This window comes from Rhododendron vialii, chromosome 6a (genome assembly GCF_030253575.1).
Source record: "Rhododendron vialii isolate Sample 1 chromosome 6a, ASM3025357v1".
NCBI lineage: Eukaryota > Viridiplantae > Streptophyta > Magnoliopsida > Ericales > Ericaceae > Rhododendron > Rhododendron vialii.
The window spans coordinates 7,631,696-7,649,543 of NC_080562.1; the positions used below are offsets into that span (position 1 = coordinate 7,631,696).

The 17,848-nt window shown below is 38.9% G+C and overlaps 2 protein-coding genes across 3 annotated transcripts; one reads left to right on the top strand and one right to left on the bottom strand.

Moving 5' to 3' along the window:
• Nucleotides 1-1,614: 1,614 nt before the first annotated feature.
• LOC131331315 (uncharacterized) lies at nt 1,615-12,278 on the top strand. 2 transcript variants are annotated; one of them, XR_009201348.1, is made up of 6 exons: nt 1,617-1,807; nt 2,999-3,134; nt 4,510-4,611; nt 10,202-10,261; nt 10,828-11,017; nt 11,308-12,278. XR_009201348.1 is itself a non-coding variant. In XM_058365201.1 (5 exons), exons 2-5 carry the CDS (start codon nt 2,976-2,978, stop codon nt 10,885-10,887), a joined length of 381 nt encoding a protein of 126 aa, XP_058221184.1. In that variant the 5' UTR covers nt 1,615-1,807; nt 2,958-2,975; the 3' UTR covers nt 10,888-11,246. The 2 variants fall into 2 exon arrangements, 1 of the variants encoding a protein (XP_058221184.1); XM_058365201.1 differs by lacking the exon at nt 11,308-12,278 and having other exon boundaries at nt 1,615-1,807; nt 2,958-3,134; nt 10,828-11,246.
• On the bottom strand, nt 4,860-7,674 carry LOC131331314 (subtilisin-like protease SBT1.7). Its single transcript, XM_058365200.1, has one exon. The coding sequence runs from the start codon at nt 7,451-7,453 to the stop codon at nt 5,150-5,152; it is 2,304 nt and encodes a 767-aa protein (XP_058221183.1). The 5' UTR covers nt 7,454-7,674; the 3' UTR covers nt 4,860-5,149.
• Nucleotides 12,279-17,848: the final 5,570 nt, after the last annotated feature.

A 17,848-nucleotide genomic window follows, 5' to 3' on the forward strand; every position in this document is an offset into this window, starting at 1 on the left:
CAGTGGGAACGAAACCGCCGGCGAGCAAAGGCGCTAACGGACAATCCACTAACACGAGCAATGGACGCCACTCCTGTGCAAGTCCCACTGAACATCGGACTCTGGCGCGCGGGATAGATGCCGTCAAGATGACGACCCAGCGCAACCACGACGAGCATTGGATACCACTTCTGAACTCCGAAACTCATCAACAAAACCAGAAGCAAACAAGAAGTTATTCGCCCACCACCTCGACCATACCGAATCCGGGGGAAACCCAAATGGTACAAGACCGGACTGGGGAAAAGGATGGAAAAACCGCCGGAAAACACAAAAGATACCCTTCCGCACATCTGATCACCTTATTTTCTATTGTTAATAAATGAACTCTGCTGCAGGTACAGCATTTGCTGCACAGCAGCCATGCACAGATCCGTTTTGCGCTCGTTTCGGGTCCCGCGGCTAAATTTTGAAGCAAAGTTGGATGATTTGTAAGCACCCTTCCCGATATCGGATTGAGGTGATTTTTTACAGGGACCATAAATGACGCATTTGGAACAAAATGAGCGGCTCCGATCATCTTTACGGGACCCGAAACGAGCGCAAAACGGATCTGTGCATGGCTGCTGTGCAGCAAATGTTGTACCTGTAGCTTTTCTGTTAATAAATACTGTAAAAGTTGAGTTTTGTTATTAGCACATAGGAAAAGGATAGTTAGGTACAGACCCCGCCCCACATCTCAATAATCCTTGGCTCCGCCCTTGGACAACCTACGCCATGTAAGCTTGCGGCAATCAATTCGGATTTTAAAAACTCTTATAGTAGAGAAATTTTTCAGTGCCGGATGGGTATCTTCCACGTGGTACCGTTCGGTACATTCGAACCGTCCGATACAATTTTGGACGATTCGAATTGAAACTGTTGGAAATGTGAATGGTCTGGGCGGTTATTTGGCATGCCCAAGCCAATAACTTTCCCATATTCATGATGGGAGTTTTTCCCCTCTTCAATATGGGGGTTACTCGCCTATTCATTGTGGGAGTTTTTCCCTTCTTCATTGCTGCCGTTCAATTCCGTAATCAAGTGGATGCATCATCACGAGGGTCTTTTGTTGCCTATAAAAGGACCAGCTCTTTACACAATTCTGCACCAATTCACGCAATAGTTCACTAGCATTCTGATATAGTGTGAGAGAGAGACAGATACTGAGTTAGTTCGCCAAGACGTTCTTCGGTGGTATTTCGACGTTCGTGGTCCGAGCCAGATCAATCCTGGGAGACAGACGCCGAGTAACCTCAACACCTTCCGGTAGGCGGTGAATCTGTTTTAAGGACACCGTGTGAAATACGGATTTCGGTTCACGAATCCATTCTATATTTCGGTTTGCATTTCAGTCTTTGTAATTTCATTATGTTGTAATTCTATTCATATCTAAATGTAATAGAATTTCTAGATTCCCAATTGAAACATTTTGTGCAACAGAAACCATCTCTCTCCTCTCATCTTAACACACTTTTTTTTTTCTCTCTTTAAATTTAAGCCGTCCAAAAATACAACGGACGGTTCGGATGCGTCAAGAAGGCACCACACGGTACCCCCCAACGCTGAATGGCTTACAGTGATTCCTGATTAAGAACGTTGGAGGAGCGGTAAATGGATAGCGGTGGGAGTGTACTCAGTATGATTACAAAATACAGTTGCATATCGCCCGATTTTTTAAGCTTAACTTGCTACTAGCAGTTGGTTTAGCATTTTGGTAACCAGGTCCCAACGACCGGCTACCGCAGAGCAACTCTACGAGGCGGCGAGAAGCGTCGACGCCGTCGAGGTCAGACGGTTTGTTATTTTCCCATCGTCCTTATTGCACTATCTACCTTCGCTCTCTTGTACTTCGAATTTGATAGCGTCGCCATTGTTAGATGCATTTCACCGATCTTTACTTCCGATTCGAATTCCAGAGGCTGTGTAATTTGATGGCGATTCTGTAGCATAAATAAGAGTTTCTCCAGCCCTTAATAAACCTCCTAAAACCTACTTCAGTCCTCAATTTAAACTCTACAGTTTTTGCTCAAAATTTTACTCCAACCGAGAAAGACTCAAAATTTTACTCAAATTTTATAAGGTCGTTTCCCCTTTCACATATTTACAACTACGCCTGTGCTATTTACGCAAGTCATGCTAGATTTGAGTTTGGGCATTGAATTGTTTCATATGTCGAATGAAGATTTCACTCGTACTTATACTCAAGGTGAGTGAAAATTTGGTTGGGGAAGGGCTGGAGATGCCCTTAGTGAATAGGATTTTGAGCATGACCATACGGAACCGACTGATACTGTTGCTTTCATGGATATTAAAGCTGGAATTTTTCATAGCTCAATATCAGTGTTGTTGACAATACCTTTGTCAAGATTATTTTGGATCAGTTTCATGAATCCTGCTTACTAATTTCAAAGTTGTTGGAGGTTATGCATTATGTGTTGGGTTTTCTTACTTTTCTAAGCCCTGATTAGTGAGGAACTAAGGGTATTACAGTAGTTAGTTGATGCAAACCCTAGCATATGCCTCATAAAACCACTTCTATATCAAATTGTGTTCTACTCAAACTTTTACTCCATTTCAAGAAAGACTCAATATTTTACTAAATTTTACAAGGTCATTTCCTTCTTCACAAATATACAAATACACCATTAATGAACTACTTACACTAGTGTTATGCTTAGATTTGAGCTTTTCCATTGGATTGTTTCATATCAAATGAAGCTTTTACTCATTTTTTCACTCTAATTCGAGTAAAAAATTGGGTAAGGGCAATTGGTATGAAGTACTCCAATGGACAAATCCGAATGTAAGCACAAATGTGAGTAAAAGCTAAATTAATGGCAGAGTTGTAAATTATCAAGAGCAAACAACCCTTAAATCTTTTTTGTGATTCTGTGACTGAAATTGTAAAGAAACAGAGTATAGCATTTTCGATATAGATGATTTGAACTTAATAAATGGACATATACATACGTACCAGGGCGGAGGTGGTGGGGGCCGGCATTGATGAGGTTGTGGAGGCTGGCGCGGCCGTAGAATTTGGCAAGGAAGATGGTGGCATTAGATTGAGAATCGGAGGATTTGATCCAGTGAAGGCAGGGTCTGAGACTGCATTCGTCACTGCATCCTTTCTGGAGGACTCTGCAGGCATTACAGCTTGTCCTCATCGGCTTTCTGTTTCTTTCTTCCTTAACACGCGCACACACACACACACACAAAAAGAAAGATAGTTTTTTTGGAGAAATAAGACGGAGGTTAGGAAGGGTTGGAAATGGGGTATTTAAAGTGGTTGGTGGAAGAGGGGATTTTGGAGGAAAGGAATGAGCGTAGTAATAACATAGTACCGAACCAAGGCGGACTGATATTGTTGTTGTCTTGGATATTTAGCAAGAAATTTAATAGCTCAATATCAGTGTTGTTGACAATACCTTTGTCAAGATTAATTTGGGATCAGTTTCATGAATCTTGCTTGGTAGTTGTTAAAGCATCCAACTCGAAACCAATTGGCAATGAGTGGAGAGGCCACCTAGGTTCATATACTAGTTTTGGAGAAGATCATTAATCAATGTGGGACAAACTCCAAAACTCCCCGCACGTGCGACCCCCGACTCACATGTAAAGAGAGGTAAACAAAGGATCCATAACACGTGGATCACAACAATCAACGGTGCACCTATGGCACAAATAAGGGGAACAAATTCTCTGAAACCCTAACTCTGATATCATGTTAAAGCATCCAACTCAAGACCAATCGGTAATGAGTGGAGAGGCCGCCTAGATTCATATACTAGATATGGGGTTTATATTTAACCAATATGGGACAAGCTCCAACACTTCCCCGCACGTGCGACCCCTAACTCGCATTTGGTGAGGTAAACAAACGATTCAACACATACGACACCAATCAACTATTAACGGCCAACAAAGAGGGAACCAACCATCAACGACATATGGTCTTGTCCAAAAGCCTCCGAAAACCTAGCTTTGATACCATGTTAAAGCATCCAACTCAAAAGAGTCAAAACCAATTGACAATGAGTAGAGAGGCCACCTAGGCTCATATACTAGTTTTGGAGAAGATAATTAACCAATGTGGAACAAACTCCAACAATAGTGTCAATTTGTTAGAGGTTATGCATTATGTGTTCGGTTTTGTGGGCCTGGATTAGTAATGAACTAAGGGTGTTACAGTAGTGTTGATGCAAACCCTGGCATATGCCGCGTACATGGCCTTTGTTTGGGCTTCTTGCTGAAGAGTAGCATCTCCTTCAACCACTTAACTCAACAGACCTGAGCTATCTTATCCCCAACTACTTGGTGGATAAATAGCTTCCTGTTTACGTCTGTAAACAGTTTCTAGTTTGGATTCTGCTAAAAAAATCTTTCATTTACTAAAAAATAATGGCAGTAGTTTGAGCATTTTTTTTATGCCATACAGTGTAATGACTGTCATTGTGATAACCCTGGTTGTCATTGGTTTGATTTGTTAAGGGGTGTATCATCAAGATATGTGAGAGTTCCATTGACATCTTGCTTCATTGTTCAAACATGGCAGCATTTACTCATCGACATTTTCCAGTAACACCTTTTACTGTAAGCTAGTTTCTCTAGAACTTGAGAGTTTGTAACAAACCACATAGTTAATACCTTGTCTGTATAGGAATTTTTTGGAAGGGTGTGAAACAAGTATTTGCGTTAGAATACATATTAAGTTTGGCCAATAGTCCTCCATGTAAACTTTGTTTCTTAGAAACAGAACATAGCATTAGAACTAGGAAAAGGAAAAGGAAAAGGATATGGAAATTTTAACTTCACTAATGATAAAGAAACAGAACATAGCATTAGAACTAGGAAAAGGATATGGATATTTTATTATCTATACCACATTCCAATCACATATACATCTTTTACAGAATTATTTTGACCCCTCCCCTGCATCCTTTTTCTTACTGCAACATTAAGTCATATCTGCATGGACATTTGGTAAAACCCTCATAAGAATGTTAAAACAAGAAACACAATAGTCATACATAAACTGGTTCTTCTTGAACAGAGGAACTCTTTAGCCTTTTCAACTTGAGGAACTTCACCTCCAATGATTTACAGCCTCATCACTTGGGTGTTACTATGATCATGTCCAGCTGATAGCTATTGGACTTCCAACTGTGTGCTTTCCATCTGACCATTCCATACGAGCAAATTCATTTGTGCCTGATGGCATTGAGCTTGCACTGAATGTAACTGTAAAAGTCTTCTTCTCATTAGTTTTGCTAAAAGTTAGTGATTCCGGCTCTACCGTTATCTTCACTGCCCTTGTCTTAGAAGACACGGAAGCCTTGTATGTTGCCGGAGTGCCAACATTAGTCAATGTTCTCGTGTACTTCACCACGGTTGCTGCACTGCTACCACCGCCTTGGCCTGAGGCTGTCTGTAGAGGAACAACAAAAGACGGGTAATTAAAATCTCCCAAGCTGTATTTCTTCCCTGATTCGCATGTATAATCTTGCTGTGAGATGGTCTTAATTCTGGCCGAAGTGTAGTTTAAGGCACACAGGAAACCTAGGTAATCATCAACTCCGGCATCATATACAAGGCCCGGGTCAAGGGCCGCTACCGGATTCACGTGCCCAGCACCGTAATCAAACGGCGTTGATGGTCGTCCAGTTGCGATATCTTTTATTGTTTCGCCGTCTTTGTAGGTGGTGTAGGTTGTGGTCATCAGTGCAGACTTTACAGCGGCCGGGCTCCAATCTTGGTGGACTCCCTTGACTAGCGCCGCGAGGCCACTCACGTGGGGGCACGACATCGACGTGCCGGAAACGATGTTGAAGCTCACCCGCCGAGTGTCTTCCTGCAACCCCGTAGGTCCAGCTGCACCAGTCCAACCTGCTAGGATATTAACACCGGGGGCTATTAAATCCGGTTTGAGTATGTCTGGCGTTATTGGGTTCGGACCTCGAGAACTGAAAGCTGCCACGACTGGTGATGGTTGGACACCCAACTGGGTGCCTGCAAACGTGATTGTGGCTGTTGGTTTAGTATCTGAAAGTATGTATTTCTTTATCGCATCACCCGTCAATTGACCTACAGCTACTGTGGGTATGAGATGTGTGTCGGCCACCAGTTCTTCTCCATAGGAATCAGTATTTGTTAAGATCATCCCTATGCCACCGGCATCTTTTACCACCACTCCTTTTTGCACCCTAGAATTCAATCCTCTATCACAGACCACAATTTTCCCAGAAACTTTTGCAGGAATCAAACTGCCAGTCATGCATAGGTTTCCATAAGAGGAGTTGCTCACATTAGCAGCATACACAAGTGGCACCAAGGAAGAATCAGACAATGGCTTTCCACTGTAAAGTGAAACGCCAGAGAAATTTTTCCCACTGCCAAGCATAGCATAAGCCGGGAATTCGCGGTCGAGTGTTCCAGCACCCACGGTGGTTATCCACGGCGCAACGTTGGACAGAGTCATGGGACCCGGCCCTCCATTTCCGGCCGAGCATGAAACTAAGATTCCTTTCGTCATCGCCCCGAATGCTCCGATGGCGACGCTGTCTCTATCGTAATCGGTAATCGAGCCACCAATGGACATAGACAGTACATTTACGCCGTCTTTAACAGCCGCGTCCATCGCGGCCACTATGTCGGAGCTGAAACAACCGCCTTGCCAGCATATTTTATACGTGGCTACACGGGCATGCCTAGCCATCCCTCTCGCTGTACCCGCAGCGTAGCCAAATAGGCTAGCTTCTGCTACAGCAGACCCCGCTGCCGTAGTTGACGTGTGCGTACCATGCCCATCGTCATCCCTTGGTGATTTGGATTCGGTTTTCGCAACAATCGGCCCAAAAGCTCCTTCATACCCTTTGGAAAAGAACCTTGCCCCGATTAGTTTCCTGTTACAGTGCGACGTGTCGAAGTTATTACCAGCTTCGCACTCGCCTTTCCAGCTATCAGGCACCGGCCCAAGCCCCGTGTCATCGAAGCTTTTAGACTCGGGCCAAACACCCGTGTCTAAAATCCCGACAACAACATCACTAGCCGTGGTAGAATCTGGGAAGAGTGATTGGCTTGTGTCGAGTCCAAGGAACTGTGGCGTTCGGGTAGTGTGAAGCTCGTATTTCACTTCTTCTAGGAGTGAAAGAACCCCAAGATGGGATTCGAGCAACTTGGCTTCATCAGCTGTGAGCCTCGCGGAGAAGCCATGGATTACATCGGTATAGGCATAAAGCATGTTGCCGGAATCTGAAACAGTTTTTAAAGCTGAGTCGTACCATTCGAAGTGATCGGTGAAACTCGTTGGCATGGTGGATTTGTCCATGTGAACGATGTAAGTCTTCTTTTCTGCAACTGCGAATGAACGGTAGGTGATTGCAATCAGAAGAAGTGTCTGTAGTAACAGTGGCCCGAACCTCGAAAAAGGTTTCATGTTTAGAATGCCTCTAAAGCCCTGAGGCCAAAAACACTGAAAAATTGGGCTGGCTCTGTTTTCTCTTGGAATGTTTTTGTTTTGAGGGTATATTTAGGAAAACCTCTTTTAAGTTTCACATAGGACCTTTATCAGAGAGAGAGAGAGAGAGAGAGAGATACTCTTGGATCTTAGGTAGTAAATCGTTTTTCGTATCACAGTCCAGATTTCAAGTACTTAATGGGGTATACAGTGGACGACACTAAGCTTTTAAAAAGTCCCAATAATAAAGGGTTCGGACCCACTGAAATATCAAACAATAATGAACTAGATAAGTGGTTCCACTTGTTGATTCCAGTCAAATTAAGTAGACAGGGAGAGAATCTTTTCTACCATGCATTTTGTCATTGAACTTTGTCATTCATTTGGAATCCAATGAAGACATCTTATTTAATCTCTACATATCCATGCATTTTGATGTGATTACTTGAAGCAAGAATCCCAATTCGACTAATATCGTACTAGAGAAGCAAAACAAATTTTTTTACTCACTGTTTCTCTATGTTTTTTTTACGAACAAGATCAACCCAGTTATATTAATACGAAAACAACAGTTTCTCTATGTTTTTGGAGGCATCTTATACTGTTTTGTCGAGTTTTGGATGTGCATTGGAATGGAGTCCAATCTAGAAATATATGCATACCTTGCATGCCTCATCATGAAATACTAGGAATCAAATAGGTAATGATAGCTGTCGTTTGGATGCACGATTGTTTTCCCATATTACCATGTTATTATTTTCCCTTTAAATTGTGTTAAATTATCAAACTTGCCCTTCTCTTGAATTATTGGGTGAAATGAAGGTTACAATAGTATCATTCGCTACAAGAAGCCAGGAAAATCATGCTATTTTCAAGTTTCACTTTTCAATATTAAGAAACATCTTTTGAAAGAGTTGGGTAGGTGTGAGTGCACAAACTCATGATTTCATGTGTACTTTTTTTCTTTTCTTTTTTTTGGGTAAATAAAAAACTGAACATGCTTCCCGCAACATTTGAACCCTAGTGACCCAGGTTTTTAAAACACGCTGCAGACCAGCTGCCCCAAAGTGTCGTTTATCGTCATGGGTACTTTTCTAAGTAATAAAACTACATTCGTATGTGTCATTAGAAATGGCCACACAACTTAGGAGTGGATTCATCCCTAACCCACTAATTAGTGGATAGATTAGATATATGATAAACGATGAACCAAAACTTGCCAGTTGTGGGATTATGAAGCTTCATTTGATACGAGTCCTTCCAGTGGAGTTTGTTAGAAGATGAAACGTTTCATGTTTGGGTTGGATAGAGTTTCAGTGATGAAAAGGTCTAACCTTGATTTGTGAATGGATATGAGCAAAGGCTCATCTTTACTATGGGTTTGAGTACAGGATTCGAGATTAATTTAGGTGATTTTATTCAAATTTTGAATGGGTGGGGAATATGGTAAAGGCTTTGGATGCTCTAACCAATACTTACAAGCCTTTTAATCTCAATTCCAAAATTGAAAGAGTTACGTTAAGTTACCGATAGTCTCAAAAGCTAAGTTAGAAAATGGGCCCAACGATGTATATCAAGCTATTCATTATCCCCACGTGCAACCCAGTCTTGCACGTAGAGATGAAAAATTTCATCGATAGTGCAAAATAGAATACGGATGAGAGAAGAAGAATGCAAACAGGGAACAAATGCAAACAATGAGACTTGAACTCAAGACCTCTTTCAACCAGAGCTCTAATGCCGTGTTAGGTTATTAGTAGTTTCAAAAACTTAAGCCGTTAAAAAATGGGTCTAATAATGTATATCAAGCTATCTAAGAAGATATATTTTTTCGAAATTGATTGTGGCAAGATCTAAGAAAGTTTAGAGTTAAAAAAATGCCGACAACCGTTGATCTAGTGACTAGATTTCTTATCTAAGAAGTGACCATTGTGCACTAATAATTTCCTTTTGTCCACCCACCCACCAATTGTATAATAATGTAATACTCCACTAGGGGATAGTGGGATGATCAATTGAGCACCCATAACCATAAAAGTTTGTTCATACGAATAAACTAACAAATAAATAAGTAATGATCAAAGTTAATACAAAGCCGAAAAGGATTTGGGTTGTGGCCCCTTTCTTGAAAGTTCTTGGACCACTCAGTGCCCCAAACTATATGGTCCAGACTCGAGAAACAATTATTGTAATTCGGTTTGTGAATCAGCTAATCACCTAAAGACAGGTCATTAAGTTTTCATTAAGAAAGAGAGTTTTCATTAGAAATGAATGATTATTGTAAGAGCAATGTTATGTACGCAGATTTATGTGTACATATCAGGTAAATCTAACCGTAACGGTCCATTGGACATAGGCTTCTCATCATTATATGAGACCCGTGTGCATCAGACGATACCAGACTCATATCTGTGTATATAAATCTGTGTACATACATGGAGTTTTCCTAACCGTAATAGTACTAGATTATAATGGCTATTGATTTGTTTATGTTCTCCTACTTTATCATCTTTCCTTGTGGCAATTAGCTGGATTGGCCCCTCCAATAATAACTGCTGGTACCCACACATGGAGCTATTTTCTTCTTTCATAATACAATCTTTACTCTCAGGCATACTTTGCATCAGCTTTTCTGTGCATACTTTATAATGTGCATACTTAATAATTTCTATAAAGAAACTTGTGCATGAATGATTAATCTTTTAAACCAACTTTGATATGACTCAGGAACAGGAGACGATTTATCACACCAAATTCAAAGCAGCCCATGTTGAGCCACTTTCGTCGGTACGCATACATAGGACATAGGACTGATAAATGAGCTGAACGGTGAATTATTCACGTTTGATTTGAGAACTTAATGCGTTTAGAAATTGTGTACGAACATAGTTTTGTTTACTAGTAGAGCTGATCTTGAATGAGCCAAACATGATTCGAGCTCGAATAACTTGATTTTTCAAAACAGTATGAACTTATCGAGCCGAGGAATAGGTTAGTCTTGGTTGATTTAGATACTTAGTAAAGCACAATCATATGTTCGAGTTTGACTTTTTTTTTATTAGAGCAACTGATCAAGGACGAGCTATAAACGAGCTGAACATGAGTCGGGCTCGACCAGTTTGATTTGTTTAACAGTGTTCTATGTATACAGATGCGCATCTATTGTTGGCACCATTGTTTTGAATTTTCAAAAAAAAAAATTTGTCAAATTCAAGCTAGTATGAATTTGGAGTTATGCAATCAAGAAGTTTTTAATTTAAAAAATGTTAATTTTACATTGGTGAATTATTCTCTATGAATTTGCTAAAGGAATAGAATTTTATGTTAATTATATTGTTTCTCTGATATCTCAGGTTGTCCAGACCAAGTTAAACGCACTTCGACAAATCCCTGGGCAATTAATCCCAAACTAGCGGGAGGCCCATTTAAAGCCTGAGATTATTCCCAAGAGTTGATAGCGCCTATGAGGTTTTAACATGGCACTTAAGACAAACCCCTAAGCTACCAAGTTTTTGACCACCAAGTCAATCTGTTGAGTTTGTGGTAATTGTTATTTCACCCTTTTTTTATATTCGCACTATTTTTTCCCGTATTATACGCGTAAATTTATAATATTGTCATTTCATTCGTCATAAAGTCTCACATGAAAGATTAGACAAAAACAAAGACAGAAACGTGCAAAAATAACTATCTTTTGTTTTCAGCATTCCGACATGAAAGAAGAGCTGGGACATTGATTCGTTTTGATTATCATAGCTAGACAATATTTGCCAGTTGTGTTTTTAGTTTTACCTATTATTATCGTGGCTAAGAAATTGTTTTGGTTGCAACAGAAAAGTATAATTGGCAGCACTTGAATTGTGGAGGAGGTAGAGGTGTCCCATACGAAATCAATCTTGATCCATAGACTATATGGAGGTATGCCAATGCTAGATGTGACTTTTTCTTTTTGACACCGTCTGGACCAACTTACGCGCATCTGACTAATCCTGAGGTGCAATTCTACAGTTCACTTGCAGGAGTCTCAATCAGGGATGGAACCAAGATTTTACCCTAATAGTAGCAAAATGTATACTAAAAAAATAAAAAGATGCATTACAATATTAATAGTCATCGACTCTTAAAAAAAAATTAAAATAACATAACAAAAACTATAGTAAATGATATTTATCATTTGTACAAGGAGTACGAAAAAGGACAAATTTTAATTTTTTAGATTAAGTTGTTTTAGGGTTAAAGTGTGGAGTTTTTTTTCCTTAATTACACCTCATTCTTTATATTATTTCACTTCGGCTCATTGAATTTAGTTTTGAAATACTTTTTTGGGTCTCCTTTCTTGAAAAAAATAGAAGATTTAGGACTGGTATATAACAAAAAATAATGAAAAAAATCTAGCGGTAGCGAGCTTATATAAATTCGGGATTGATCCTAAAAGAGTTGTTGGAAAATGGAGAGGTTTCGAAAATGAGATCTTGAGAGGGAGCTATTGATGCCAACCATTGGACTGTACCTCCATAGGGTTATGAAATCTCCTTATCAGTTCACTTCAATTAACATCAGTTCAAGCTGGAATGCTGAGGAAAAGAGAGTGATTGATTTGAACCTTTTAACTCCTAATAAAACAGATCAAAAAAAAAAAAACTTGATTAGACATCAATAGAATAAGAAAAATTAGTGTTTTATTTAGAAAAACCAATCACTTAAAATTTGAAACTATATTTGCCGTCTACATTGTAAAACAAATTGACACGGTTTGTTGATGTATCTATTGACGTGCGATTGATTTGATTTTTTCTGATAGATGTTCTTTACTTGTGCTGGTTTGAATCACCATCATGTGCTTGGGGTGAGAATCAAAGTGAGAGTTTGGATTAGTCCTGAGAGAGAGTTAAGGTGAGAAAGAGCTAAGGAGAGAGAAAAAACAAAACCCAGATTTCACTCCTCTCGTTCCTATAATAAGTCACAGAGAGGGCAATTAGGGTAAGCAACACTATACCCTGTTGGGGTTTTTCATAAAATAGAATAAATATAGTAGTCCTTATTTTTTTTCATAACCGGATATCCGGGCTAGTTTGCACGCACCTCGACTAACTCTGGGGCACTAAAGTTAACGGCCGGCAAAATCCTCCGGTGGCCCCAAAATTTGGAATGTTTGGCCAGCGAGGAATTCGAACATGTAATCTCATGGAGGACAAGTACTCATTAGCTTTCTCATACCCACTTATGAGTATAGTAAGTACTCTTAGTGAATCCAACGCATGAGCCTTGAGTTCGGTACTAATCAAGTTTCAAAAATCTAATGCTGTGATTATTCTATTAACTTCAATTATACTGTACAATATAATTAAAAGCTGGAAAACAGCAGAAAGAAAGTGATGGATTTTTTTGGACTCTGTTAACTTGGCCCTGTGGAGCTAACAAATTGGTGGGCGGCCACCTATAACTACTATCGTATTGGAATTCATGTTCAACCTACTCATCACTCCCTGATCAATTGCTTGGCTACCTGTTGCCTATTAGTTGTGTTGAAAAATGTATGCATTATAATTTGTGAAAATTTATATGCATCTCTATTAATTATTTTGATGATTAATTCAATGATATTTTTATTCGGCAAATACAAAATTATCGAAAAGTCGATTCCCGAATTAAATATTTTCGTGACCTTGAAATATAGCATAAAGTCTCTTGGATTCATGATTTATATTTACAAAGACTTTATTGAGCTCAATACATGCTTTAACGGTTTATTTAGATGAAATTGTGAGCCACAGGTTGACGAACCGGCTGACAAGCTGGCTGTCTGAACAGAAAGCTGTGACAACCGGACGACCACCCGGATGACCACTCTATCAAACGGCTAGTTTCCAACGGCTAGTTTCAAACGGCTAGTTTCCAACGGCTAGTTTCCAACGGCTAGGAAGCATATGGATGGCTATATAAGGCATCAAGAACTCATTAATGAATACATACACAAGCTACAACATTCCATATTATTGCAAGAGCAAATTCTCAAAAGATCAAAGCCAAAAATTCTCATTGTTCTTCCACTTTCATATTATTCTCGAGAGAAAATTTGTACAAGTCGTGAGCGATAATTTTCATACCTTCTTCACATACTTGTATTTCCTAAGTGAGTGTTTGAGTCAAACACTTGAAAGCTTAGAAGACCAAATTCGGGTTGGAATTTGGGTGTTATTGTTTTTGAGAAGTTTTCGGAGAAAATTCTTGCGGTTGTGCTAGCTCCTCGGGAAAGCTAGAGGCATTCGGTTCTTGTAAGCACCCGCAAGACTTACAAGTTGTAATCTTTTAAAGATTAGTCTAACCTTCAAGTAATTGCTTGAGGAGAAGTGGAGTAGGGCCGGACCGTGGACAAATCCGGACCGAACCACTATAAACGGGTTCTATCTCTCTATCTCTCTATTTTGATTGCATACTTATTGTTTGCATATATTGTTAGAGATAAACTTTTATTGGTAATTATTACTAGCAATCCTATTCACCCCCCCTCTAGGTTGCATAATTTGGGTAACAATTGGTATCAGAGCCTCGGCTCTTGTTTGTAGATTTAACCATCTAAGAGTTAAGATCCATGGCAACCACTAGTAATGTTTCTTGTATCGAAGGTCAATCGTCCAATAGACCTCCCTTGTTCACCGGAGAAAATTACTCTCATTGGAAAAATAGAATGATGATCTTTATTCAATCCACGGATTATGATCTATGGAAAATTATCAAAAATGGTCCCATTATTCCTACTAAGAAAGTTGGGGAAGAGACTATGCCTAAATCAGATAATGAGTGGAGTCATTCGGAAAAGACTTCAATAGAAAAGAACTATAGAGCTATGAATCTTCTTTTTTGTGCTATTACTCCCAATGAATATGATTGTGTTTCCGCATGTGAATCGGCTAAAGAAATATGGGATAAGTTAGAAATGTCACATGAAGGAGATAGTCAAGTTAAGGAGTCCAAAATTGATATTATTGTGCATAGCTATGAGCTCTTCAAAATGAAACCGGATGAATCTATATCTCAAATGTTTGCTAGATTTGCTAGTATTACTAACGGTTTAAAAGCTCTTGGAAAGATTTACAGTCAATCCGAAATGACAAGGAAGGTGCTCCGTTCCATGCCAACCAATTGGGACACTACCACCTCCATCATCCTACAATCCAAAGATTTCTCAACATACACGATGGACAAGCTCATGGGATCTCTCATGACGGAGGAAATGCATCACAACCTCAAGGGTGAAAAAGAGAAGAAAGTTAAGGATCTTGCCTTCAAAAGTACAACAAGCAAATCAAAAAGCAAGGAGGATTCAAGCAACGAAAGTGAGGATGATGAAATGGCGCTCATCACAAAAACGTTCAAGAAACTCCTCAAAAATAGAGCATCTCACAAAGGCAGAGGATTTTCAAGAAAAGATGGAGGCAAAGAAGAAAGTAGTAAAAAGGATCCAATCATTTGCTACGAGTGCAAGAAGCCCGGCCACATCAAAAGTGAATGTCCATATGCAAAAAAATATTCAAAGAAGGACAAAAAGAGAGCTATGATGGCCGCATGGGACAATAGTGACGATAGTAGCTCCGATGAGGACGATGAGCAACAAGAGGTCGCTAACTTGTGTTTCATGGCCATCGAAGAAAACGAGGTAGATCTCGACTCATCCTATTCCTTTGATGAATTATTTATTGCCTATAAAGAGTTGAAAGTAGAATTTGAAAAGGTTGTTTCTAAAAACAAATTTCTTAAAAAGGTTGCTAAAGATCTTTCACTAGAAATAGATGATTTAATTGAAGAGAAAGATATTTTGGAGGAAGAAAATGAAAGTTTAAGAACCTCTTTGGAAAAAGAAAAAGAGTATTTGAAGGATACTTCCAAAAACGAATCTTTAGAAAAACAAATTGATGATTTAACTAATTCTCTTTCAAAACTCACTAATGGAAAAGAAAGTTTAGACATTCTTCTTGGAAAACAAATGGTTTCTTTTCACAAGGCCGGAATTGGTTATAATCCCACTCAACACAAAAATCTTTTTGGAAAAGATGTTCCTCCTTCTAGCCATTCTAAATTGACATGTCATTATTGTGGTAAAATTGGTCATATTTCTCCTACATGTCCTATGAAAGGATACTCATCTTCTAATGCAAAAAAGGTTTGGGTTCCTAAGAACCGTATCAATGCTAACCTTCAAGGACCCAAGATGATTTGGGTACCAAAAGTCAAGAATTGATGTGCTATTGTAGGTATGCTTCAAAAGTTCTCTCAAGGAAGGAAGTTGGTACCTTGATAGTGGATGTTCAAGACACATGACCGGTGACAAGAGGGCTTTCAATTCTCTTTCGTCTAAAGATGGTGGACATGTCACATTTGGAGACAACAACAAAGGTAAAATCATAGGAATCGGCAATATAGGTAATTCTCCTATTATTGAAGATGTTTTACTTGTTAATGGTTTAAAACACAATCTTCTTAGCATAAGTCAATTATGTGATAGAGGAAATCGTGTTATCTTTGAAAAATCCAAATGTATCATTGAAAATGACAAAAGCAACAAGACACTCTTCGTTGGACAAAGATTTGAAAATGTATATGTTTTTAATCTCAATGATTTAAGTAATTGTGATATAAAATGTTTTTCCGCTTTGAGTGAAAATAGTTGGCTTTGGCATAGGCGCCTAGGACATGCAAGTATGGATGCTATTTCAAAACTCTCTAGAAAAAATTTGGTAAAAGGTCTTCCTAAAATCAAATTTGAAAAAGATAGACTTTGTGGTCCTTGCCAACAAGGAAAACAAACCAAGGTTTCTTTTAAGTCCAAAAATGTTGTTTCAACTACTAGACCTTTGCAATTACTTCATATGGATTTGTTTGGACCAACTCGCTCTCCAAGTCTTTGTGGAAACTATTATTGTCTTGTTGTTGTTGATGATTTCTCTAGATATACATGGGTGATGTTCCTAGCTCATAAGAATGAGGCTTATCCTAATTTCACTAAACTTTGTAGAAGAGTTCAAAATGAAAAAGGCTTTGTTATTTCTAACATTCGTACGGATCATGGAAAAGAACTTGACAATTCTTTATATGAAAAGTTTTGTGATGAACATGGTATTGGTCATAACTTTTCCGTACCTCGTACTCCTCAACAAAATGGAGTAGTAGAGAGAAAAAATCGTACTCTGGAAGAAATGGCCCGCACTATGCTTTGTGAAAATTCTTTGCCAAAATATTTTTGGGCGGAAGCCGTTAATACCTCATGCTATATTTTGAATCGAGTTTTAATTAGGCCTATCCTCAAGAAAACTCCTTATGAGCTTTGGAATGGTAGAATACCCAACATTAATTACTTTCATGCCTTCGGTTGTAAATGTTATGTATTAAACAATGGAAAAGATAACTTGGGTAAATTTGATTCAAAATCGGATGAAGGCATCTTTATTGGTTACTCTCTTACTAGCAAAGCATATAGAATTTATAATAAGCGCACTAATCTTGTTGAAGAATCTATTCACGTTTCCTTTGATGAATCTAATCCTTGTGCTACTAAGGATGTTGTTGATAATGATGACTTAGAGATTACACATAAGATTCATGACTTGACAATTCAAGAAAAAGTTGATGGTGATACTCAAGTAGAAAGCTCTCAAATCAAAGAAGATGAAGTTATTAATCAACCTCAAGATGCCATGGGAGACAACCAAGATCTTTCCAAGGATTGGAGATTCGTGCAAAACCATCCAAAGGACTTGATTCTTGGAGAAGTTTCGAAAGGGGTAACCACTCGCTCGTCTCATAGAAATTTTTGTGGAAATCAAGCTTTTGTTTCTCAAATTGAGCCTAAAAACTTTCCGGAAGCTCAAGATGATGAAAATTGGATTTTGGCCATGCAAGATGAGTTAAATCAATTTGAAAGGAATAAAGTTTGGGCATTAGTACCTAAGCCTCTTGATCACTCTATTATAGGTACTAAATGGGTTTTTCGTAACAAGTTAGATGAATCCGGAAATATTGTTAGGAATAAAGCTAGACTTGTTGCTCAAGGTTATAATCAAGAAGAAGGTATTGATTTTGAAGAAACTTTTGCACCGGTAGCTAGATTAGAGGCTATTCGCATATTACTTGCCTTTGCATCTTTCAAAAATTTCAAGCTTTATCAAATGGATGTGAAAAGTGCATTTTTGAATGGGTTCATAAATGAGGAAGTTTATGTCAAACAACCTCCCGGCTTTGAAGATCATGTATACCCCGATCATGTTTTTAAACTCTCAAAAGCTCTATATGGTTTGAAGCAAGCACCACGTGCATGGTATGATAGACTTAGTTCATTCTTGCTTGACAATGGCTTTACTCGTGGAAAAATTGATACTA

Coding starts and splice junctions, on each gene's coding strand:
- LOC131331315 (XM_058365201.1), top strand. CDS start 2,976: ATGGACATATACATACGTACCAGGGCGGAGGTGGTGGGGGCCGGCATT. Junction 3,135..4,509: donor CAGGGTCTGAGACTGCATTC/GTCACTGCATCC, acceptor TGATTTGTTAAG/GGGTGTATCATCAAGATATG. Junction 4,612..10,201: donor TTCCAGTAACACCTTTTACT/GTAAGCTAGTTT, acceptor GATATGACTCAG/GAACAGGAGACGATTTATCA.
- LOC131331314 (XM_058365200.1), bottom strand. CDS start 7,453: ATGAAACCTTTTTCGAGGTTCGGGCCACTGTTACTACAGACACTTCTT.